At 41.8% G+C, this 23,475-nt stretch overlaps 5 protein-coding genes across 14 annotated transcripts in view; 3 read left to right on the top strand and 2 right to left on the bottom strand.

The window, feature by feature from the left end:
* NFAT (nuclear factor of activated T cells 3) overlaps positions 1 to 13,627 on the top strand; it is a 54,274-nt gene extending 40,647 nt beyond the window's left edge. For all 9 annotated transcript variants that reach the window (XM_089473553.1, XM_089473545.1, XM_089473546.1 and 6 more), the window contains 6 exons: positions 1,382 to 1,802; positions 1,863 to 2,019; positions 2,846 to 3,093; positions 3,574 to 3,757; positions 9,234 to 11,312; positions 12,120 to 13,627. In XM_089473553.1, the coding sequence (XP_089329679.1) occupies positions 1,382 to 1,802; positions 1,863 to 2,019; positions 2,846 to 3,093; positions 3,574 to 3,757; positions 9,234 to 11,312; positions 12,120 to 12,124 (3,094 nt within the window). In that variant the 3' untranslated portion in view covers positions 12,125 to 13,627. The remainder of the gene's footprint in view (positions 1 to 1,381; positions 1,803 to 1,862; positions 2,020 to 2,845; positions 3,094 to 3,573; positions 3,758 to 9,233; positions 11,313 to 12,119) is intronic.
* Positions 13,628 to 14,287: 660 nt separating this feature from the next.
* Positions 14,288 to 18,077, bottom strand: DNAlig4 (DNA ligase 4). Of its 2 annotated transcripts, XM_089473555.1 has the most exons (7): positions 17,742 to 18,077; positions 17,518 to 17,682; positions 16,524 to 17,446; positions 16,006 to 16,455; positions 14,834 to 15,947; positions 14,503 to 14,774; positions 14,288 to 14,444 (listed from the first exon to the last, which is right to left on the bottom strand). In XM_089473555.1, the coding sequence occupies exons 1-5, from the start codon at positions 18,067 to 18,069 to the stop codon at positions 15,033 to 15,035; spliced, it is 2,781 nt and encodes a 926-aa protein (XP_089329681.1). In that variant the 5' UTR covers positions 18,070 to 18,077; the 3' UTR covers positions 14,288 to 14,444; positions 14,503 to 14,774; positions 14,834 to 15,032. The 2 variants fall into 2 exon arrangements, with proteins under 2 accessions (XP_089329681.1, XP_017872050.1); XM_018016561.2 differs by having other exon boundaries at positions 14,288 to 14,774.
* A 95-nt stretch (positions 18,078 to 18,172) lies between these two features.
* On the top strand, positions 18,173 to 20,654 carry Ing3 (Inhibitor of growth family, member 3). The gene is made up of 4 exons (XM_018016567.2): positions 18,173 to 18,312; positions 18,378 to 18,449; positions 18,531 to 19,875; positions 19,936 to 20,654. Exons 1-4 carry the CDS (start codon positions 18,285 to 18,287, stop codon positions 20,519 to 20,521), a joined length of 2,031 nt encoding a protein of 676 aa, XP_017872056.1. The 5' UTR covers positions 18,173 to 18,284; the 3' UTR covers positions 20,522 to 20,654.
* Positions 20,655 to 21,052: 398 nt separating this feature from the next.
* On the top strand, positions 21,053 to 22,101 carry Hou (GID complex subunit 8 homolog protein Houki). Its single transcript, XM_018016569.2, has 2 exons — positions 21,053 to 21,188; positions 21,292 to 22,101. The coding sequence occupies exons 1-2, from the start codon at positions 21,071 to 21,073 to the stop codon at positions 21,849 to 21,851; spliced, it is 678 nt and encodes a 225-aa protein (XP_017872058.1). The 5' UTR covers positions 21,053 to 21,070; the 3' UTR covers positions 21,852 to 22,101.
* Positions 21,989 to 23,412, bottom strand: Nup35 (nucleoporin 35). The gene is made up of 2 exons (XM_018016568.2): positions 23,101 to 23,412; positions 21,989 to 23,033 (listed from the first exon to the last, which is right to left on the bottom strand). Exons 1-2 carry the CDS (start codon positions 23,249 to 23,251, stop codon positions 22,171 to 22,173), a joined length of 1,014 nt encoding a protein of 337 aa, XP_017872057.1. The 5' UTR covers positions 23,252 to 23,412; the 3' UTR covers positions 21,989 to 22,170.
* Between the last annotated feature and the right edge of the window lie 63 nt (positions 23,413 to 23,475).

Here is a 23,475-nt window from a genome sequence, read left to right on the forward strand (position 1 = left end):
TTTTTAATCTTGAACTTTTTTTTTAAGATCTCCAAACGCAATGTTTGATATTTTGAAAAAAAAAAAGTGTTGAAAATGTTTTGAATCGACTCATGAAAAATTTTTGTTTTAAAATTTTTTAAAATACAAAAGATTTAGAAAAAGTTTACTTAATTTATATTCTTTTTAATAAGAACAATATTTCGAAAATTTTGTAATAAAAAAAATTATGAATTTATAAAAAGATTTATTTTTTTTACTTTTAAAAATGTCAAAAAAAAAATTAAAGAAATATCTAACAAATTTTTGTAAATAAAAAATTAAATTAGCGCACTGTAACATAAATAAATGCGCAAATTTCATTTTTATTTTGACAAACAATTAATTTGAATAAAAAAATATTTACAATCTTTAAATTCTTGGCAGTTGAAATTTCGAGTCAAATAATTCAATTGAAATAAATTTGTTTAATAATAATTTATATGACTTTTTGTCGAGTAAACATGTTTATATCTATCTTGCTCTAGCTACCCCGCCATTCTCCCTCTCTCTCTCTGTCTCTCTAACTTTCGCTCTCTGTCTATCGGTCATTGTTCTAAGCTCTGTGTGTAAACAAAATGAAACGTTAGCAAATAAGCAAAGCAAGTTAAAAAGCATAAAACTCAAATCAAAATAAATGTTTAAACAAAGCAACAACAACAATAAAACAAAGAACATGAAAATAACTGCAAAGCTAGGCATTTTCCAACAATTAATTTTTCATTCTTTTTATGTTCCAATACAAAAAGAATAAAAAAGAAAAAGTTGAAAAACATTTCGAAAATTTACAAATATTGTTCGTTTGTTATGTACATATGTCTAATTGTGATGTGTACGTTCTCTCTCTCTCCCTGTCTCTGTGTGTGTGTGCGTATGTGTGTGTGTGTCTGTGTGTGTATTATATAGTTCATATATCATTTCGCCATCAATTCAAAATTCATCCTGGGTCAGCACGTGTAGCACTAAATTCTTTATTATAAAACATTAATACGCATATGCCACACGCATGCTCCTGCATAGAATTCCATACCATAAACATATACACACATATATATATATATATACACACATACATATACATACATGTATATACACATATATATATACATATGCCATAGTAGAATATTTGGAATTTTCTTAGAGTTTTGCAGTCAAGAAGAACAAGTTTTGCGTACGCATTTGCTGCTGCATTCATTGGCCACATTTTGCACCTTTGATTTGAGCTTTTTATGATTTTTGATTTTATTTTTTAAACTGCCCGCGCCCGCCTCCCATCATTACACACAGAGTTCTGCTGAACTTTGACCTTTTGGCGCTAAGTGTGAGCATTTGTTTACATTGATGTTCTAATGCCCATTCGCAGATTCATTGGCACACGCGCCGTAACCCGCGTGGCCAACAAGCGACAGCCCACAACACCGCTGAACAGCATCGCCAGCTCCAACGATAGCCATGTGCAGCTGGAGATCGTGTCGCAGCCGGAGCAACAGCATCGTGCACGCTACCAGACCGAGGGCAGCCGCGGCGCCGTCAAGGATCGCAGCGGCAACGGATTTCCCATTGTCCGGCTAACGGGCTACGATAAGCCGGCCGTGCTGCAGGTGTTCATCGGCACGGACATCGGACGCGTCGCACCGCACATGTTCTATCAGGCGTGCAAGGTGGCCGGCAAGAATTCGACGCAGTGCAACGAGAAGAAGGTCGACGGCACCATGGTCATCGAGATTGACTTCAAGCCCGAAACGGACATGACCATCACCTGCGATTGCGTTGGCATCCTTAAGGTAGGCACCATTCACAATTAAGCCGGCAAACTCTATAGCTGCAAACTCTTGTCCTTTCAGGAACGCAATGTCGACGTGGAGCATCGCTTTCCGGAGCATCTGGCCCAGAAGAACAAGAAGAAGTCAACACGTTGTCGCATGGTCTTTCGCACGCAGCTAACACGTGACGATGGCAGCACTGAAACGCTGCAGGTCTGCTCCAATCCCATCATATGCAGTATGTATACAATAAACCCATCAATGCTATACCTTAAATACTTGTCTAGAATGTTAGCCATAACCACAACCGAATTGCAAATATATCAATTCGTTTAGTATTCGAGAGGCATTCGACTAGACTAGAGCTGCAAATAGTAGTGCGATTGAGAAATGCTCGACAATAAAATCTAGTGATAAATACCATATTTTGAAAACCAAATTAAATTTTTAAAATTTGGAACGGGTGAACTTGAGAAAGGAGATTTACCAAAACGTAGTAGCTCATGAAAATAGTAGTAGGTACTAAAAACCAAAATATAAGCGATTTAGCTCAAGTCCAACTTCATTATAGTATGCTATACTTGTTGTATATCCAATTTACATTTTTCTTTGTTAACCATTTCCAGAATAGGAAGTTAGAGAAGAGTCTGGATTAAATCTTGTAGGGCTGGAATATAGTCAAAGACGCTCATTATAACACACTATCGAAGACTATTTCAACTTAAGCCAGATAAATCCATATAGTATAGAATAGTTTGGTCATGATTATGATGATGCTGTTCGTAATTAATTTGGTGGCAAAGGGCCTAATTGTTTGGCATGGGGTTTACTTAGTCTAGAAGTGGTAGATCCAAGGGCTCTTTGTGAATTACCTTGTTTAAATTGAGTAGCTGTGCATTGGAGATCGATTCTAAGCGTTATGATTGGAATAGCTGACAGTGCCCCTTGAGAGGTTCAATGTAAACTCAGATCTAGTTCGTACTCCTCTCATTTTTTTAAGGGAACGTTACAAACGAAAACAAATACAAATTCTTAATTTAGGATCATTTTATTTCGTTTTACAGCTCAGCCACCCGGTGTGCCGGAGATCTGTAAAAAATCGCTAAACTCTTGTCCCGTCGATGGTGGTCTGGAGCTGTTCATAATCGGCAAGAACTTTTTAAAGGACACACACGTGGTGTTCCAGGAGACCTACGACAGTGTCAATGCCGACGATCCGGCAACTGAATTAGTGGGACGACAGCAGCTAATCGCCGGAACTTCAGCACTATGGGAGCAAAGTGTGCTGCCCGACAAAGAGTATTTGCATCAGGTAGGGTAAAAAAAAAATTAAAAGTAAAAGAAAAGAATATAAATATAAAATAAATATAAAATAAATATAAATATCAATATAAATATACAATATAAATATAAATATAAATATAAATATAATATAATATAAATATAAGATAAATATACAAATATAAATATCATATAAATATAAATATAAATATAAATATAAATATAAATATCAAATATAAATATAAATATAACTATAATATAAATACATACATCGACCTCTCCTCTAAATATCAATCTACATATAAATATTCATATACAATATATCATCTCATATCACTATAAATATCCATATAAATATACCTATACCTATACCTACTCATATCCCTATACATCTACCTCTACCTTCCTCTCCCTCTACATCTCCCTCTCCCTCTCCTCTCCCCTCCCCCCCCTCTCCCTCTCCCCCCACCTCTCCCTTTCCTTTCCTTTCATTTTCTCTTGAAATTTACAGACGCATTTGATCTGCACAGTGCCGCCATATCTGCATCAGAATATACTAAAGCCGGTCAGCGTCCAGGTGTCCATTATATCGAGCGGCAAGAAGAGCGAGCCCCACACCTTCACCTATACGCCCAAGGGCAGCTATACGACTTTGGCGGCGGCCAGCACGTTAAGTAGCACAATGCATAGCCAAGGTATTTATTTGTTGACTATTTCTATATAAATCAGCAGACCCCTGCAGGCATCATGAACCATATACAAATTAAGCGCGTTTCAAACATGAGCACACACGCATATATATATACACACACACACACATACATACACACACACACACACACTCAGACACTTAAATGACAATTGAAAAACTAATCCGTCGTCGTCAGGCAGTCGTCGCAGGCAGGCCAGATAAATGCACTAACGCTAGTCTATCAAATGAATAAGAAATACATGCATACCTACATAGATATATGCATACATACATATGTACATACACGTACCTATCATCGAAACTTATGTATGTATGTATCGAATTCATATCTATTAGTTAACTCGTTTAACTTGAATATAAAAAAAAAAAAAAAAAAAAAAAAAAAAAAAAACAAATGAAAAACCAAGCCAAAAAACACTGAAAATTCTGCAAAGTTGCAAACACAAAACTTAATTAGTTAGTTTAGCTAATTAGTAGTAGAGTTATAAAATCATAAATCGATAATTTTTAAATAATAATATACATAATTTTAAAATGCAATAATTCGAATCCCTTTTCAAACATTTAAAGATCTCATGCGTTATTCTATAGGCGAGTTTTATTTCTTCTGATTGTTGAAACTTTCAATTTAGAAATAAAATATTAAAAAAAAAAAAAATCAAAATACAATTGGACAACAGATTTTATTTATTTGAGTTCAATTTTATTTGAAATTCTATTAATGAGAACAAGCCGGGCGTAACCGACTGTAGAATACTCATTCATGGCCCAAGTACAGACAGAAATAAAACATAAATAAAATCGGTAAATATACACATTTGCCACGCCTCCAACGAGGCGCCCTAATAGCGGATAGCAACAGTAGTTAAATTTTGAGCTCCTTCCCGATTTAGTTTCCCTTTAATGAATGAGTAAAAATACCAAATGCAGAAAGGTTTAAATAAAAAAAAAAAATCGAAATTCTATAAATTATGAATCATATGAATCTATGTTTGAAATTTGGAGACACTATCTCTAAAGATGTAGGAGATGTAATTTCATAATAGAGTTTTTTATCGTTACCTATCGACTTTTTGAAACAAACATTTACACCCAGTTTAGCAGCTGTTTCACTCATTATCAAATCATCATGGTTGCATGAATCAAAACATGTTTCTTCCTAAAAAAAAATGCCAAAATATTTATAAAGTAAATAAACCAAAATCCATTTGCAATCCACACTAAGAAAGAATATGATTTTATCATTCAGAGCATTTCAAATTTTGTTGCTTGCCTCGCACTGTGACATTTTAAATTTAAGCAAAGGGCCAGAATAACGCATGAAAACTGATAACACAATATGAGATCAGATAATAATAATTATAATATATATAAGTAGGAAAAATCTGCGCAAAAGCAAAATCAATCTAGAAATAAAACAAGAGATCTATAAAATTAAGGTAAATACTATACGTAAAACTTTTAGGGTACAAACTCGTAATATATATCGGAAGTTAAATAGCAATTATTTAATTTATGATCAATCAATCAATCAATTAATCCGGCATAAACTAAACCAAAAGAAGAAGAAAATAATTCTGCGACGCTGAAGAAACAATACTAGGATGCTTTCAAGATGGAGAGTTAACAATTGCGAGAATTCGGCTTTACTCTATCTCTCTCTTATACTCACTCTCTCTCGATCTCTCTCTCTGTCTGCAATCTATCTATCTCTTTTACTCCCATTCGATTTCTTACTGAATGAAGCCAAGAAGGAAATATGATTGAAACAACTCTGTTGAGTGAATGTGTGTTACAAGTTGATGTTGTCGAATTGAGATACCCTGTAAATGGCATACACTTTAACTGGAAGTGTTGGACTTGCAGTTTACTTGAGTCTTACTTTTGGGAATTTTTATTTTATCGATAACTTATATGTGCGTGAGACAGGCCGGGAGAGAGAGGCTTTGCATGTATGAGTGTGTGTGTGTGTGTGGAATACAGAGTTTTTTTGATCACGTTTCTGCCGCAAAGTGTCCAGCGCCTGCAGCTAACGAAGCATCAACCGATAAACGATACCCGATACCCGATAACCGATACCCGATTACAAGCAAATTAAAGAAGATATGCAGATAAAGAGATAATAATTAACAGAAAATGAAGAAGAAGAGGAAACTTAAATATAAATGATAAAAAAAGGAGAAGAAGGCAGCCATTCGTTTAATTTCTTGTTCAGGGAAATCTGGCAGAAACCTTATCGCAACACTAATTACAACCAATCCAACCAAAAAAAATAATAAAAATTATAAAAAACCACATAAAATAAAAAAATATACATATATATATTTTTACTTTATTCTTCCTCCCCTTCCCCTTTCTTAGCAATTTAGGTACTCAATATACTATATAGTCAAATATGTAACCATTTTGAGTGCTATAAAATGCAAAACAACGAAAAACAAGAAAAAAAACAAGAGAAATAAATTAAACAAAATACAAATAAAACAATTTCTAGTCAAGAAAAATTTCCCAATTACAAATATCAAGATCCAAAACCAAGTATTATCAAATTTAAATTTAAAATCGGCCAACTAAAAAGCCAACGCAATGCAATAAACAAAACAAACAGCTGATTTGGAACGGAACGACGACAAATATATATGTATATTACATATATATGCACATATATATAAATATATATATATATATATATCTGTATGTAGTATATGAATACAATTCCAAATATTAGATACAAAAATATATTCAGGCATGTACACGTATATACTTATATATATGTATATATACTTATACATGTGTCCTGGGGTCGATCACCCTCTACATCTCTACATACATATATGTATATATGTATATATATATACAAATATATATATATATGCACATCCAGATATTTTGGTACATCAAATGGTCAAATGGATAACTGCAAGTGGAGCAGCTGAATCTACCGGGAACCTTCTCCAACGGGAACTACAGCCAGCCAGCCAGCGACTGATACAGCACGACAGCACGAGACGCCGCATCAGCCACATGGAGCCAGCAACACGTCTTAAGCACCATTTATTTAGGGTACTGGTGATACAAAAAAAAAAAAAAAAAAAAAAAAAAAAACAAAAAAAGACCAACAAATACTGAAAAAAAACTATTGAAAAATTCAACCATTGATCTCGTTTGACACCATTTATATATATATATATATAATTAACTTTAAACCTAGCTTTACGCATACATACATACATACACATACATACATACATACACACACATATACATACATATATCCAGTAATAACAGAAAAAACACGTGCATCAAAAATTTCTATAGGTACATATATAACAATATATGTACGTATGTATATACACGTACACATTCCAGTAATTGTGAAAGTCTCAATCATTGATGTCAGCATGGGCTGGGTTGCAGTAATATATACTCGTATATATAGATTTGTATATTGCTCTCATACATTGATCACTTGCTTTTAATTGTCATCGATTTATCGATACATTACAAATATGCTCTCCATGCTTCGCATAGCCCAAATTCCCCATTCACAAAGCGATCGATCATTTTGTAAGTGGTAATGGTTTATAATTTATAGCAACGATTTTGATCGATTTATCGATTAGATTAGAGCTTGCACTCAGACTGCTTCATCATCACAAAAAAGCGAAATCCCACTCATCTGCTGTATTCATCTTCTGAACAAAAACTTTTGTTGTTGCCAACAAGTATTTGACTCAACAATAGAACAATCGATAGTTATCGATAATTCGCTGCACAATTTAGGCAACAGAAACTTGTTAACGCTCATTACGAGGTAGTGATGGGACTCACCTAGAACGAGTGGACTATTTAGCATTGCTCACACTTCAGAGCCTCAGCATTACGCCTAGAGAAATATCAACTAAGACTAAACTACGTTTCTTTTTTAGTATTATTTTTTCTATAATACCAACTGGTTGGTGGTGGTGCAGTTGAACTAGTTCATTTTCCTTTGTCAATGTGACAATGGTGTGGTTAACATTTCCAACTCTATGTTAAGGGTATTCCCACTTTTTACACAAACTTTTTCTTTTTTATTTATTTTGTTTTCGTTTTCGTTTAGTTTTTATTTTTATTTTATTTGCCTGTCCAACCAGTCTTCTATACAGCATTCATTCTACTCTACTAATCAAAATAAAAATTACACACACACACACATATATATTACACACCAGAAATAATATATATTTTTATATTAATAATGATAATAATAATATTAATGATAGGAATAAAATCTTAGTATATTTATTTAATAAGAGCGATTTTTAAACTAGTTTTAAGTTTTGGCTCTGGAAATTGCTTTAAGCGCGAAAGAAGAAGAAGAGAGAGAGAGAGGGAGGCAGGGAGTGAGAGAGATAGATATAGAGAGAGTGAATGCGATTTGGCGTTGTATAAAAGAAAGTTGTTTTTTTTTTTTGTTGTTTGTTAATGGCATCTGGTACGATGCAACTCCGTCTGTGCTTTACCGGGATTGTTCCACATTTGAGTGTATCACGTTCATGATATATATACATATATACAGATATATCTACATATATAGGGTCGAGTCGGTGGCGTTTACTTGCTTATAGCTATGTTTGTGTGTATGTGTGTGTGTGTTTTGGGCGTGCCTGAACAGTAACTGATCTGATCTGATGAAGATTTTGAATGAGTTTGACTAAAGCAATTTCCAATACGTATGCACACACATATATATAATAAATATATAGTATATAGTATATATAGCTTGTATCATTTAGGCACTAATTGCCATAAGACTTAACCATATAAAGCGTAGACCACCATATGAACCCTCTTATAATAAACAAAAATAGATTTTTCATTTAAATATATAGCAATCTATCCATCTAGCTGTCTATCTGCCTATATATCCTATATAGCCCAGCTAAGTGGTAGTTAAAATCGAGAGCATTTCTTTAGTTTTACTTCTAGCTCTAAGTTCTCTATTAGTTACGTAGGCTATAGATCATAGCTATAAGCATTTGCTCTCTAGTTTTAACTACAATTGGCTGACTGTCTCTCTCCCACTCTTTATCTCTCACTTCCCTTCCCTTCCCTTCTCTCTCTCTCTCTCTCTCTCTCTCTCTCTCGCTCGCTCGCTCTGTTCACCTACATCTCCAGCCAAAAACCTTAGCCGTAAGCGCTTTCCGCCCCGCCCTCTTTTATTTATATTTATATATTTTTAATGCCTTTTCTAATAATTATATTTGTTTATTTTATGATTTCCTTATCGATACGTTATATATACATATATACATTTTTTTGTTAATTTGTTTGACCAACTCGACCAACCCCTGACAAAGAAAGCCTCCACCGACCCGACCCGCCCCGCCCCACCCAAACACAAGCCCCTCGACGCACCCGTTAACCGCGCAATTGCCACCGCCTGTGTACTAAATGTGCGTCTCTTGTACTTGTAGATGTCGCCAGCTTCATGGACACGAGCAGTGCGCCGGCCAGCAGCAACGGCGCCTGGGGCAGCGCCGCTGGCAGTGCGGCCGTCGTTGCCGCCGCCGCAGTCGCTGCCGCCGCTGGGGCGGCCGGAGCCGGCGGCGTGGTGGAGACGAAGCACGAGCTGGACCTGGGCATGATGCCGCCACCGATCACCACACAGATACCGATGGGACTGCGACGATCCTCGTTGTCGGGCGCCACGCCCATGATCACCGATCAGCAGCTGGTGCATCTGAGCGCCGATGCGGCGCTCAAGAGCGAGCTGCTGGACGAGAGCAGCTCGCTGAGTCCACGCACAGCCGAGACGCTGCACTCGCCGGAGGCGCTCGATGCGTGCAGTCCCAATGCGCTGCAGTATCATGCGCACTATGCGCGCGAGGGCAGCCTGGACACTATCATGTACGATCAGTCGAATAGTATGCCCGGTTTTCCAGTGCCGGCGGCGGCCACTGTTGACCTCGATCCCGCTGCGGTGGCCGTGGCCGTTGGGCTGGCCGTCAAGCACGAGATTATCCAGCAGCAGCAGAACCAACAGCAGCAGCAGCAACTGGAGCAGCAACTGGAGCAGCAGCAACTGGAGCAGCTGGAGCAACAGCAGCAGCAGCAACAACAGCAGCAGCAACAGTCGGCGGCGGCGGCGGCCAATGTGCACAAGTTCATCGACGATCTGACCAAGTCGACGTCAGTGGTCAATAGCAACGGCACCAGTGAGCCGGCTCTGTTCACCAGTGCGTCGGACATCGACCACGCGCTCACCGATATACTGCAGCAGAAGGTGGGCGTGCTGACGCACACACACACGCATCAGCACTCGAATGGAGCGGCCACAGCAGCGCCGGGTGTCCTCAAGCGCAGCCTCTCCATCAGCAGCAGCAACTCGAACTCGAGCTCGCTGTCCGGCAGCGAAACGTCGCCGAATAGCTCGCCGATCACGCAGGACATCATCCTGAACTCGGAGCCGGCGGCAGCGTTGGGCGCCGGACTGCCGCTGCAGCAGCTGGCAACGGTGCCGGCGGCCGCAGCTGTGGCCAATGCCGGCGGTGCTCTGTCCACGGACATCATTATGAATCCGGCCGTATCGCCGTCGACCATACTCTGTTCGGCGAACGGAGCCGCCACGGCGGTGGTGGCCAACATTCTGGCGCCCCACCAGGTGACCATGGCCAATTCGATATTGAACAACATTGCCATGCAGGCGGAGCCGACGCGTCAGGATGCCGCTGTCGCTGCCCTGGCGCTGAGCAACATTATGATGAGTCCGCCGAATGCGGCCGCCGGCGTCAGTGTCGATGTGGGTGACACGTTGCCGCCCACGCCGGCCGTCATGCAGCCGGAGGTGGCTGCCACGGCCACCTCGACGGCGGTCAGCAACATGCTCATCAAGGCTGCCGCCGATTTTATAACCACGCAGGAGCAGGAGCAGCATCACTACCACCAGCAGCAGCAGCAGCAGCAGCAGCAACAACAACAGCAGCAGCAACAGCAACAACACCAGCAGCAACAGCAGCAGCAGCAGCATGCCCATGCGCATTCCCATTCCCATGCACATGCACACGCCCATCCCCATCCACTTCCGCATCCTCACCCGCATTCGCATTCACATCCGCAGCAACCGCAGCAGGCAGCGAATGCGGCTGCCAGTGCTGGTGATCCGCTCGTCAATCTGCTGCTGAACCACACGACACCAGAAACCGTGGTGGTTGAGGCCGCTGCCGTGGCGGCTGCCGCCGCCGCCGGCTATCCAACGTTGTCCGGCGTCCATCTGCCGGTGGTGCCGCCCACACCACAAGAATCTCTCATTGTTGCGCTGGCCACTGAGAATGCGCTGCAGAAGTCGGTGGCCACCGCGGCCATTACCACCAACGGAGCGGTAATGACCCAGCAGGCAACGACGCCCAGCAGCACCGGCAGCATCCTGCCGGCAGCCGTGGGCGCTGTCGCCGCAGCCGCCGCCGTTGCCGTGCAGCCGCCCATACCACAGGAGCTGACATCAATGTCCGACCAGGACCTAATCAGTTATATTAATCCGAGCACCTTCGATCAGCGTGAGTATCCAGGAGTAAATCAGACTTTATCTATATACTTTACTTTATCTATATACATATGTAGTGGATAAACTCGCTTGAGATATCTTAGGTTAAGATCTGAAAGATCTTAGAAACTGATCGAAATAGGAATCAAATCTCTTCTATTATAAAAGAAGTTCTATATCAGCTAAGTTTGTATAGCTGTCGCACTATAAATTTAGAGCATAGAGAATTTGGAGTGAAGCAAATAGTACTCAAACCAAATAGCATAAATATGACTAAATCCATCCAATACTAATAGCGGCATCTGTGCATTAGCCTACAGAAGTTGTGCTTCAACTCTTATATTTGTATAAGAGTCTATCATGTTAATCGATAGTCTATCTCGCTTACTATCGATAATAATCTATAAAACTAGTTATCTATTTTTAGCATAGCTGAAGGCGTTCAATTTACTGCACAGTTTACTGCGACTTTGAGTAGTACAGATCTTGGGCTTTCCATAATATCCAAGCATCCAGCTTCATAAAATATAAAGAATAAGTAAGCACGTCTGTGCATGTATTGTTGGCTATGCATTTCCGTCTAAAAGAAATGTAGAATAATAGAAATAGCAGCTAAGCACACAGCTCCGGGTATCTCCTAGTCGGGCAATTCCTTCTATTTCAGACTCAACTTGATTGCTATAGAAGAAGAGATTTTAAGTATTTACAAGAGTAAATGTATACTTAATGTGAAGACCTATATTACTAATAATATATACATTTCATACAAAACTAATAATTATAAGATAAATAATATATTTGTTTTCTTTTTCTTTTGCAGTTTAAACGGCAAGAGATCAACAAATTAAACTATTGGGTTATTTTTAAACAAATAAGGGGAAACCACACAGGCCTAATGCTAAGCGTATAAATAGTAACAATGAAGAACACACACATACAAACATACACACACACATACACACACAATTACACTTTTTAATGTGGACCAAATGTTGTCAAGTTTTTGTTTTCTTTTTTTTTTCTTATTGTTTGGCCATCAGCAAAACTGATTATCAACAATGAGAATCGGCATATTAAATAGCCTCACACATACACACACACACACACACACACATTTGTATTGTTTTAAGCACACTTGTTAAGCTGTAGACCCTATAGATATACTTTCTTTTTTTTTTTTTTTGTTCTCGTTAAATCTAAATTGATTTTTTTTCAACAAAAGTCAAATTATCTCAAAATGATAACGACTGCCATATAAATACATGATTATAAAGGAATAAAACAAAAACAAATGCAAGTAATCGCCCCAACTAAATAATAATGCAAAGACAACGCACAAAAAAAAAAACATAAAAACAATAAAAAAAATTTTTTTTAAATATATATTGAATAAAAGAAAACACACACCCACACACACACAATGAAATACCAATTTAAATTAACTAATTAATATTGTAATTTGTATAATTTGTGTATTATTATTTTGTTGCGTTAATGTCCCGAAACTTTTTGAAAGTTTTAAGTCTGATTTGATTTACGAACTATTTTTTATGCAAATATCTATGTATGTTTATGTATATATATACATACATATGTGCATATACTTGATATGTATTTCTATTATTTTATACTTTCTTATTGTTTTGTTTTTTGTTAAGGGGTTTGCAAAATCGAAACATAAATTACATGTAAAAAAAAAAACAAAAAAAAATATTTATAGCCTACGAATATGAATATGCGAAAATTCCAAAAGACTTTTTTATTTAAAACGCGACGAAAAGAAAAATATTTTATTTTCGAAATTGTTCGAAGTTTTTAATGTTTTAATTTAAATCGAAATGATGAGGTAACAGCACACAAATAATTATTAATTATATATACATGATTTTTTTTGTAATTTTAACATATTATTATTTTTATTAATTATTAAATGTAATCGTAGCTCAGAAGGCCACAAGTCAGAGAGTTATCTAAATTCTATATATAATCGTTCACCAGTTTGAATATAAACTATGTGCTATTGTTTTTTCTTTTATTTTTTTTAAGTGCGCATGGCTTAGTATTACCAGACGCATCGAAAACAAAGCCACAGAATATATATATACATATATACACACAATATCATTTGATTACCAAGAACAACAGCCACAAACAAAATATATACTATACATATATAAAACTAAAACAACAATTATTATAATCTGAATTTTAAATGGGTTCAGTGTGTAAGATGAAAGCCCCCTCTTGAATATGCATTTGTACGCCTGTACCTACAATTTGTTGTACGATATTTATACCTAAATATTTATTATATATAAAAAAACAAAACGCATAGAACTTGACGAATTTCGCCGTGAATTAATTGAAAATAAATAAATATATACATATATCTATATTATACATAAAAATAAAAGTAAAAAGAAACAGGCTGCTACAGTTAGTTTTGAACAAAAATATAACTATACATACTATACAAATATGAACTTTAGTTTAAAATAAAAATCCAGAAAATCCATAAAATGATATTTTATAATACTTTCAGCAAACAGCAAATCCATAGAGTTTCACACAGTTCAATGCTATTAGGTGTTACGTAACTATGTTTAAGACAATCTCAGAGATTGCATACATTACATATATTCCTCACATTTACAAATCTATATCAATTTCTCCTAAAAGAATTCATTGTATATACAAATATTTTTATTGCCTCGAGTTGGTCTCTATAAGACCGAAGAAACAAAGTAAAGCTGAGAGCTAGATTTTACTTTAGAAAACCCTAAATGCATATTTATACAATATATCGCGCTTCATCGTACAGCAACAAAGCTGATGTATTTTTGATGTCATTTACAGCAAGTGGACTAACGTGGAAATTCAATTTCACCACAGCATTGTTATCAAAATCAAATATCATTGAAATCAAAATTATTTTCACCGAATATACATACATGTGTTTGAATATGAAATAAAATTGAATTCAACCTATTGTAAACGATCCAAATGTTATATATATTTTGCAGTTCTCGTTGTTTGTTATAGTGGGGTATACAAAAATTTACGTCAGCAACTCGTTTGTCACCTTTTCACACATATAATTTGCTATTTGCTATCTCTTTCCATTCCATCAACTCCGTGCTCTTCTCTTTGATGGGAAGTGAGAGGTGTTAAATGTTAAGCAAACATACTTAATGGGAGCTCACTTGAAAGGGATTGGAAAAAGGAGAGGGAAAGAGAGAGTGGTGCAGCCTCGTATTCAGGTGCGTTGGCCCATAGGCTTCTTGGGTGCAGTCGACTTGGCTGCCATTTGTGATTTGCGTCCGCTGGGGCGTCCATGTGGCCGACTGCTATGCTCCATGTTTGCGAATCCCGCTTCCAAATCTGCGCCCGCTCGTACTCGACGCTCTTTCACCGTCAGCGCTGTACACATCCAGGTTGGTTCTGACGAACGTGGCGACTCCTCGGGCATCGAAATCTAGGGCGAACCCACACATCCACATCATCGATCGACACTTATATACAATTGATACTTACAACTATTGAGTTTGGTAACGACATTATCGAATATTAAAGGAATTTAAAATAATAAGTATAAGGTTTTTTTTTTTCTTTTGTTGTAGAGTCGGTAAAATATGTTTGGTGTATGAATGCTTTAAGGAAATAAAACAAAGCACCTAACCATCGGCACAGCATAGCCTACTGCTACTGCTACTAGAGCTGAGCCAGACAATCTTTAGAATTTGATTAAATACTCTGCTGTAGGAAGAGCGCAACGCGCTCGATGCGATTGCCGTATCCAATCCGTGCTGACAGCCTGCACTGGCTGAGCAGTGAAATGTCTCTGATACCATTGCTCAAAGTCTTGGGGGTTGAGGCGATTGGGACATACGAGCACAAGCGTAGGATGCGGCTGACCTGTTTCACTGACCAGCTGTCCGCCACGCTGGATGAAGAGCAGCCTGGCCAGCTCGTCCGCATCGCGATTATACATGCAGGCGTAGTGCTTGGCAAAGATGTTGAGGCTTTCACTACCCAGCAGTTGTTGCTCCAGTTTTTGCAGCTCATGCTCGTCCACATCCAGGGAGTCCAGCTCTGCATCGCTGATGTCTTGGAGCACTTCCTGCAGCTCATCGATGCTTTCAAACAAATCCGTAAAACTATCACCGAACCTATCGAAGCTCTTCGCAAATTGCAATTGCAGCGCTTCGGTTGCGGATAGCACATCCCTGGGCCGTAGGTCAATCTGCTGCTTATTGCACACACGCAGCAGCCAATCCATGCGTAAAATGTCATTTGTGCGTGGCTGCTGCTGCATCAGACGCTTAACCAGGTAAACCGCATCACCGGCTATGCAGATGCACTTGGGATCGTTGGGCAATGGATTCTGAACAATTGTGCCGCCATTCTGAGCGGCCAATACTTGAAGCTGCTGCTTGCTATGCTCGCGGCAACCGCTCAATATGCAAAAGGTGAAACCCTCAAACAGCTGAGAGCTGCTCTCCAAGGGCTCTGCATCGTAGCGCTTCTCGTAGGCAGCCAATCCGAGGCGATTGCGTTCAGCTGGCGTCATCTTTTGGCGCTTGCGCTCCGTCGTGAAGTCGCTGAGGTTCGCCGGGCGCTTGTTCAGCTTCTTAATGGCGCCACGACCCTGCAAAACGAATATCAAGTAAAATGAATTTTCACTTTTTATAAGAAGAATTGCAGACCTGACAAAGTTGTGTATATTCCTCCAGCGTCATGCACTCGTGCCAGACCTTGTCGATGCGCATCATCTGCGTGCGGGGAAAGTGCAACGATTTGGGCGTGTAGTAGGCGCCGTTGGGCGACAGATCCGCCGCCTTCACTTGCAAGATTATCGACTTTTCGGGCTGAATCCAAACGTCGGGAGCGCCCTCCTTCTCGTTGGGCCTGTAGTGATACCACAGTGGCGGTGGATCCGTGCTCGCATTACGCCAATGGGGCTTCAATTCATTGTGAAGAACGCCGCGTTGGCGCGTATTATTGGCCACGCATCCGATGCTATAGACCTCGTCGCGCTCAGTGCCGCCGCCCGGTTTCAGCACGCCCAACAGGAAAGATTCGATGAAGGTTCGTTTCCGATTGTAAAAGCCGCCAATGATCAGCACATCGAACTCAGTGATTAGGCCCTCTATGTACTGGTCAGAGAATACAAGAGATGAGGATTTTGTTAAAGTAAAAAGCGTTACTCAAAGGCGACACTCACATCCGCTTTGTCCTTGTACCAGCCGCCGCCCACACGCACTCCGGGTCTATAAATGGAGTTCTGTTTCTTTAGCACAATGCCCTCGGCATTGGAGTCAAGCATCTGCTGGAACAGCGTGTTGAAGTGGTCAAGTGAGGTGATTTTCTGACCCCTCATTATCTCCAGAATGCCCGGCTGCTCTGTGAGCAGCTCCTGCAACTTATAGGCGCGCTGCACATATGTCATGTCCAGCAGGCTCTCTCCGTTGAGATAGAGCAGATCGTAGACCACAAAGCAGGGTCGCCAGCCGCGGTCCGGTTTCAAATGCTTCACATCTGTGTTCTCGCCCTTCTCGCGATACCGCATCTGCTGTGTGTCCCATATCATCATTTCGCCATCGAGTATGATCGACTCCATGCCCAACGGCAGCAACGTGCGCAGGTGTGGCGTCAAGGTGCCGCTCTCATAGCTGCCGCCAAAGCTTCTCGTATAATCGGCGCCGTTGCGGGATATATACTTAAACATGCCGCGTGCATAGTGCAGCTGAAATCGCTCACCATCCATTTTCCTTTCCAAATATAGCACATCCGACTCCATAAGGCTTTCGATCTTGCCCGGGAATCTTTCGCACAACATGGGCCGTATTAGCTGAAAGGGCTCAATGATTGTATTTAAATTGATGGTAATGCTGGAGGTGGCGCCACTAGCATTGCCAGCGCGCGCAGACGACGCTTCCTGGGCCATCTTGTTGTCCGCCAACAGTATGCAGATGCGCTTTAGATCTGAACAACGCTGATACATGTCCTTGGCCAGCGGATGAAGCAGCCCGAAAATTCGTTGCTCGCCAATGCCCAAACCCATCGACTTAAGCAGGATGCGTATTAGCCATTTTTGCTCCTCGGCCGAAGCCAGTTCCGTGAAGCGTGTCAGTTCGCGTTCCTTTACTAGAGAGCATATGGAATGAGTTGATTGCAGCATTAGTTATCCAGCTAGATATCCAGAAATAACTAAATACCAGTTGTATCCTCGCTGGCAATAATGTCGAGCATGTCATGGATTTGCTTCAACGTCAGATTACTCGGCTCGTTGTGGCAGCGAGGCCGCAGGACAGCATACACCACGTCTGCATAGTCACGAAATGAGGAAGCAGTCCGATGCTGAAGGCGTATGTAATCACTTGCTAAGGAATGAATATATCAGTTCTTTGGATGCGATAGCGTTGGCTATGGGTTGACTCACAATCTTTGGCAACCTGTAAAATGCGCGAGTAGAGTCGCCCCAGTGCTGTTATCTGCAGGCCGTAGCTATCGCGTGCCGTATCTGCGCCAGGCAGTAGAAGGCGCAGCACTGGATAAAAGCTGGTGGCCCCGTCCTCTGTTTGATTTGCCGTTAGATTAGCGCCCTGGCGAAAAGCATCTCGATGCTTGCAAAAGGAATCGTAGTACCGCTTCAATATGATTTCCTTGCGTTGCGTATTTTTTGCCTCTTTAACTCTTTGCATCATTGTGCAAATGTCACGAAATTTAATTGTGTTTGAAATGTCCATGGCGCGATATGATTTCACCATTGAGGATATGGGAAGTCGGCAGAAACAAGTCACAACAGATCGGAATATATCGATATCCGACACATCATCGATATTTTTGTTATGGTATTTTCTGTGTTAGTAGCTTCCGATAATACTTTCGTTTTACAGCACTGGCAACTATAAGTATAATTTTTCTTCAATTGTCAACAATTCAGAGTTTTACTATACGAAATTCGACTATTTTCAAATGCAATATGTTGTATTTGGAGGACTATTTGGAAAGTAAGTGACACAGAGATGTGCATACAAATCAAATGTCATCAAATACTCATCAATTTTTGTTGCAGTGATTGAGCATCTGCCTCAAGAGCTGCGAGACCGTTTCACAGAGATGCGTGAGCTAGATCTGGCCGTGCAGAGTAAGTAACTAAGTAAACTAGCGTAACCATTTATTAATACTGTCCATTGCTATACACGCTCGCACGGACACACACAAATAGACGACATGGACTCGCTGGATAAGAAGTCGCGTATGTTCTTTCAACAGTGCAAACGCGGTGAGCTGCAGTACGATTCGATATATACGGAATTCCATAGCCTGCGAGGCAACTATTTCAAAGTGATGGAGGATGCGGATGAGAAAGTTGCCATTGCCACCCAAATACATGAGCTCGTCGAGCGCTATCTGCGCCGACTGGATAGCGAGCTGTTCAAATTCAAGTGTGAACTGGAGGCAGACAACAATGGCATTACAGAGATATTGGAAAAGCGTTCCCTTGAATTAGACGGCAACAACTCCACGGCTGCGACGGCACTTCTGCTCAGCATGAATCAGAAGGAGAACCGCTATTATAACACAGGCAGCGGCGTCAACAGCAATTTAATGTCGGGCAACATCAACAGCGCCGCGGGCATCATTACCAGCACGGGCAGCACCAGCGGTAACCTGGTGGTCAACAGCTCCGCACTAAATAGCCTGTCTGGCAATAACAGCTCGTCCAGTGGCAGCCATCAGAGACATCGCAAGCTAGAGAAGCGCCGCGAGACAATCTGCACGGTGCCCGTGCCGGAGAAGCGGCCCAATCTGAATCAGTCGCTGCCCGTGGTCACCGCCGCCAGCAATAGTGTCAGCAGCATTGTCAATCCTGTCAGTGGCAATCATGTCAATGCACTGCCCACTCACGCCTCTCTGCCCGTGGCGCCGAGCACTGCTAGCTCCAACAACAACCACAGCTCGACAGTCGCTAACGCCGTGGCCGCCAACATTGTGCGCCAGCTGCCCACAAATCTCAGCGCGCACAGTGTGCTCAGTGCCAACAACAATAGTGCAGCTGTAGCGGCTGCAGCAGCAGCAGCAGCAGCCGCCGCTGCCAGCAACAACGTAACTGTTGGCCCCGTGGCGGGCACGGGCGCTGGCTCGAGCGCGGGCATAACTGCCAGCCATGGCAACACCACGGTCAGCTATAATCTGCATCAGTTTGGTGGCGGGGGCGCTGCCTCCAGTGCCATTGCGGCTGCCGCCAGCCAGGCGATTGTTGCCACCCAACAGATGCCGCAGGGCAGACGCACGGCCAGCCTAAAGGCCAGCTACGAGGCCATTCACGGCGCTGGTGTTGCGGGCGGCACGGAGTTCTGGTCAGCGGCAGCGGTTCACAATAGTAGCATTCAGCCAGCGACTGGCACGTTGGCCACCAGCGTGCATCATCATACTCCACAGCAACAACAACAACAACAGCACCAGCAGCAACAACCGCAGCAGCAACAACAACAACAGCAACACCAGCACCAACATCATCAGCATCAGCATCAGCACCATCAGCATCATCACGAAAAGAAGCATAAGAAGTAAATGAAGCTCAACTGTTGCTGGGGTCTGTTCACTAATGGTTTATCTTTTTCTTGCAGAAAATTGAATGCCAGCATTTCAGTGCCCAGTGGAATAGCCTACAAGATCTGGGATGGCTCGTCGTCGGGCAATTCGATTGCATCGTCATCATCGTCGATCAGTGTTGATTCTGCAGACATGCTTTCAACTGCCTCCGCCGCACCCATACAACACGCTAATCTTGGCCAGGGCACACTGGCCATCAATCCACCATCGAATCAGTTGGCCACCAGCCATGCGACAGCTGCTGCAGTGGCAGCCACAGTGGCGCCTGTCACGCTGCCCACGGTTAACAACGTAGCATCGGCGCCCATTGGACTGCCACCCAGCACTTCGCTAGCTCCGGGCGCTAATCTAACCATTAGCGATACCGGGTTGGTTGTGGAGCAAACCAATGAAGGCGAATGGTCGTATGATCCCAACGAGCCGCGCTACTGCACCTGCAATCAGGTATCTTACGGTGACATGGTTGCCTGCGACAATGATGCCTGCCCCTACGAGTGGTTCCACTATCCATGTGTGGGCATCACACAGCCGCCCAAGGGCAAGTGGTACTGCCCCAAGTGCACAGCTTCTATGCGACGTCGTGGCAACCGGAAGAACTGAGCCACAAATTGAGCTGGAGCTGGACCTGCGAGGGAAGATATAATAAACTTAACATAGATCCAATATATTATTCATATATTCTAAAATTAGATGCCTGAAAAAAAAAATAATAAAATGATCAGCGGAGCGAGAATTTACCATTTTTTAATCTGCATTTGGCCCATGGAGTTAAGGACTCCGTACAATAAATAAAGCTCAATTTCATTTATTTCATTTAGAATATAATTTAGTAATCGGAAACAATTGAATGACCTGCATTTGGGATGCATATATCGATAGCCATTTCGTATATCGCATTTCCGAAAGCTAGATTTGTATATCGCAAAAGAAGTGCACATCACTAAGTGACGGCAGCAGCAGCAACATTGGCTTTGTCCGAAAACAAACTAAATAAAAAGTATTTTGCGTCGTGCAAACATAAATCAATACCGTAATTATATCTACGGTTGAAGAAGTAAGAGGCGAGACAGTCATTAACCAACTCATTACGTGCTCCCAACGGTTACAAATAACGGCCTCAAAATTGGCAAAATACGGAAAAACAAGAAAATGAGCTATAATGAAAAAAGCGAGGCCATCACTAAAGAGGAATGGCTGCAACGGCTGGAACAGTTCCCGTTCAAGCAGGCGGACATGAATCGCTTAATCATGAACTACCTGGTCACAGGTAATCACCCATACTAATTAGGAAAAACGAGAGATGAAAAATCAATCCATTTGGTATTTTTCCCTATTAAATATGTATGTATATCAATTTTGATTCCTCACAGAGGGGTTCAAGGAGGCAGCCGAAAAGTTCCAGCACGAAGCCGAGCTAGAACCTAGTGTTGAGCTGAGCAGCTTGGATGATCGCATCTTGATACGGGAGGCTGTGCAGGCGGGACGCATTGAAGAGGCAACGCATCTGGTCAACCAGTTGCATCCGGACTTGCTGGGCAGCGAGTTCTATCTATTTTTCCACTTACAGCAACTGCAGTTGATTGAGCTAATTCGAGCGGGCAAGGTGGAGGAGGCTTTGGTCTTTGCCCAGTCGAAGCTGTCCGAGTCGGGTGAAGAGATCCGCTTTGAGCTGGAGCGCACTCTTGCCCTGCTGGCATTCGAAAAGCCACAAGAGAGCCCTTTTGCCGATCTACTGGAGCAATCGTACAGACAGAAGATTGCCAGTGAGCTCAATGCGGCTATATTGCGATGCGAGCACAACGAGGACTCGACGCCAAAGATGATGTTTCTGCTGAAGCTTATACTGTGGGCCCAATCAAAGCTCGACAGCCGTTCGATCAACTATCCGAAGATGAAGGATCTGGAGACTGCGCAGCTGGAGAATAAATAAGTGTGGACCACCCAGACGGCACAAGCGGGGCTAACGGATAAACAATAACAAATAACAAATGTATAAGAGTGGGCGGGAGGGCGTGGCAGCGTTAGAGTGAAGTGAATGGAGTAGTATGTGCAAGCAAGGCAAAGTAATACCATTTCTATATCTATTTCTATATATATATATATTTTATAAACGTACGCATTAGGATTTTATGTTGCAAGATTGAAAATATCTGAAGCTGAATTTGGTTTCGAACAACAAACATTGATTGCATTTCATTTTATTACAAAATAACCTAATGCTACCGATGCAGAGCAGCTGGATTGATCGATCACCAGCCAAAAATCAGATCCATGGCCTTGTTTACCAGGCCCGTGCTCTTTTGGGGCACATTTCGATTGGGCGACACGTGAATCTCATTGTGGGCGATGTTGTAGGACTGCTGGGTCAGCGATCGCACCTTCGGCCTGAATGCCTCGGCATCTGGTTCCACTAATTTCACATTCTCCTTGTTGATGACGCTCTCGTCGGTGCAACGAGTTACGCCCACCATGACGTTGTTGGCAATCACCTTCAGATTGTAGTTCAATGCCTTGTCGCTCTCGATACGCGACGCGAAGCGCACGTGCATCCAGTTGCCGTTCTGTGGGGCGTGCACCACATCCACAATTGTGCCGCACATGGTGAAGTGCTGCAGTATCATAGAACTGGCTCCGGGTGCGAAGCCAAAGATTGTCACCCAAAAGTCACTATTCCGTGCCTGAGGAGTGTGCGGTACGTTCAACGGGGACATGTTGGCACCCAGCGGCGAGCAGAGGGCGCGCATCGAGGCGTTGACAGCATTGGGCGCATTTGGCACATACGAGTCATTCAGCTGCGTGGTTGGCGGTTGGCAGCTTTGATTCAAGCTGTAGTTCGAGCTGTTCAGATGGGACGTCTGCAACATGCCCAGATGTGTGCGGTGTGGCGTGCCGCACAGCTGTTCGTTGCGCAGCGAATCGAATAGACCCTGAGTGGGTGGGCCAGCCTGATGACTAGTGTTTGCGCTACTGGCATTCCCGCCATTACCACCACCACCAGCAGGCCCACTGGTGCCACCAGCAAATAAGGTACGCGTTCCCATTGCTGAACGATTTATTTGCTGTGGATTATTGTAGCTCGTTTCCTGGGGAGTGTTATTGTTTGGAGACGTAGCTGCAAATAACAAATATACATATATTTGCATATGATCCTCTAACCAGACTGTTTTATAAATGCATACCAAAGCTGATATTATACCGTCCTAGCTTAGGAGAGAGCGTGTTGTTTTGGGGCGTCATTGCCTGTGAGTCGCCCATGAGAAAAGGCGGCAAATATTGGCTTTGATTGCTGCCAGGACTGCTGACGGGACTGCCAAGATTCATGGGCTCCATTCTATTCAACAAATTTACTATCTGATGCAAAAACAAAACAAATACAACTAAACACTATGCTAACGAGTGCAACAACCGACGCCGCTATTTAAACAGCCATGCATGATGCTTCATAGCATTTAATTTTGCATAGAGTTGCGACCACAACTGTTGCAGTGAAAATTATCGAATATCTCGATAATACTGGCGTGTAAAGTTGCCAGCAATATCGGACCGGCCGCTTT

Source organism: Drosophila arizonae, chromosome X, assembly GCF_054131065.1.
Source record: "Drosophila arizonae isolate 15081-1271.41 chromosome X, UAZ_ARI_1.0, whole genome shotgun sequence".
In the NCBI taxonomy this organism is placed as follows: Eukaryota; Metazoa; Arthropoda; class Insecta; order Diptera; family Drosophilidae; genus Drosophila; species Drosophila arizonae.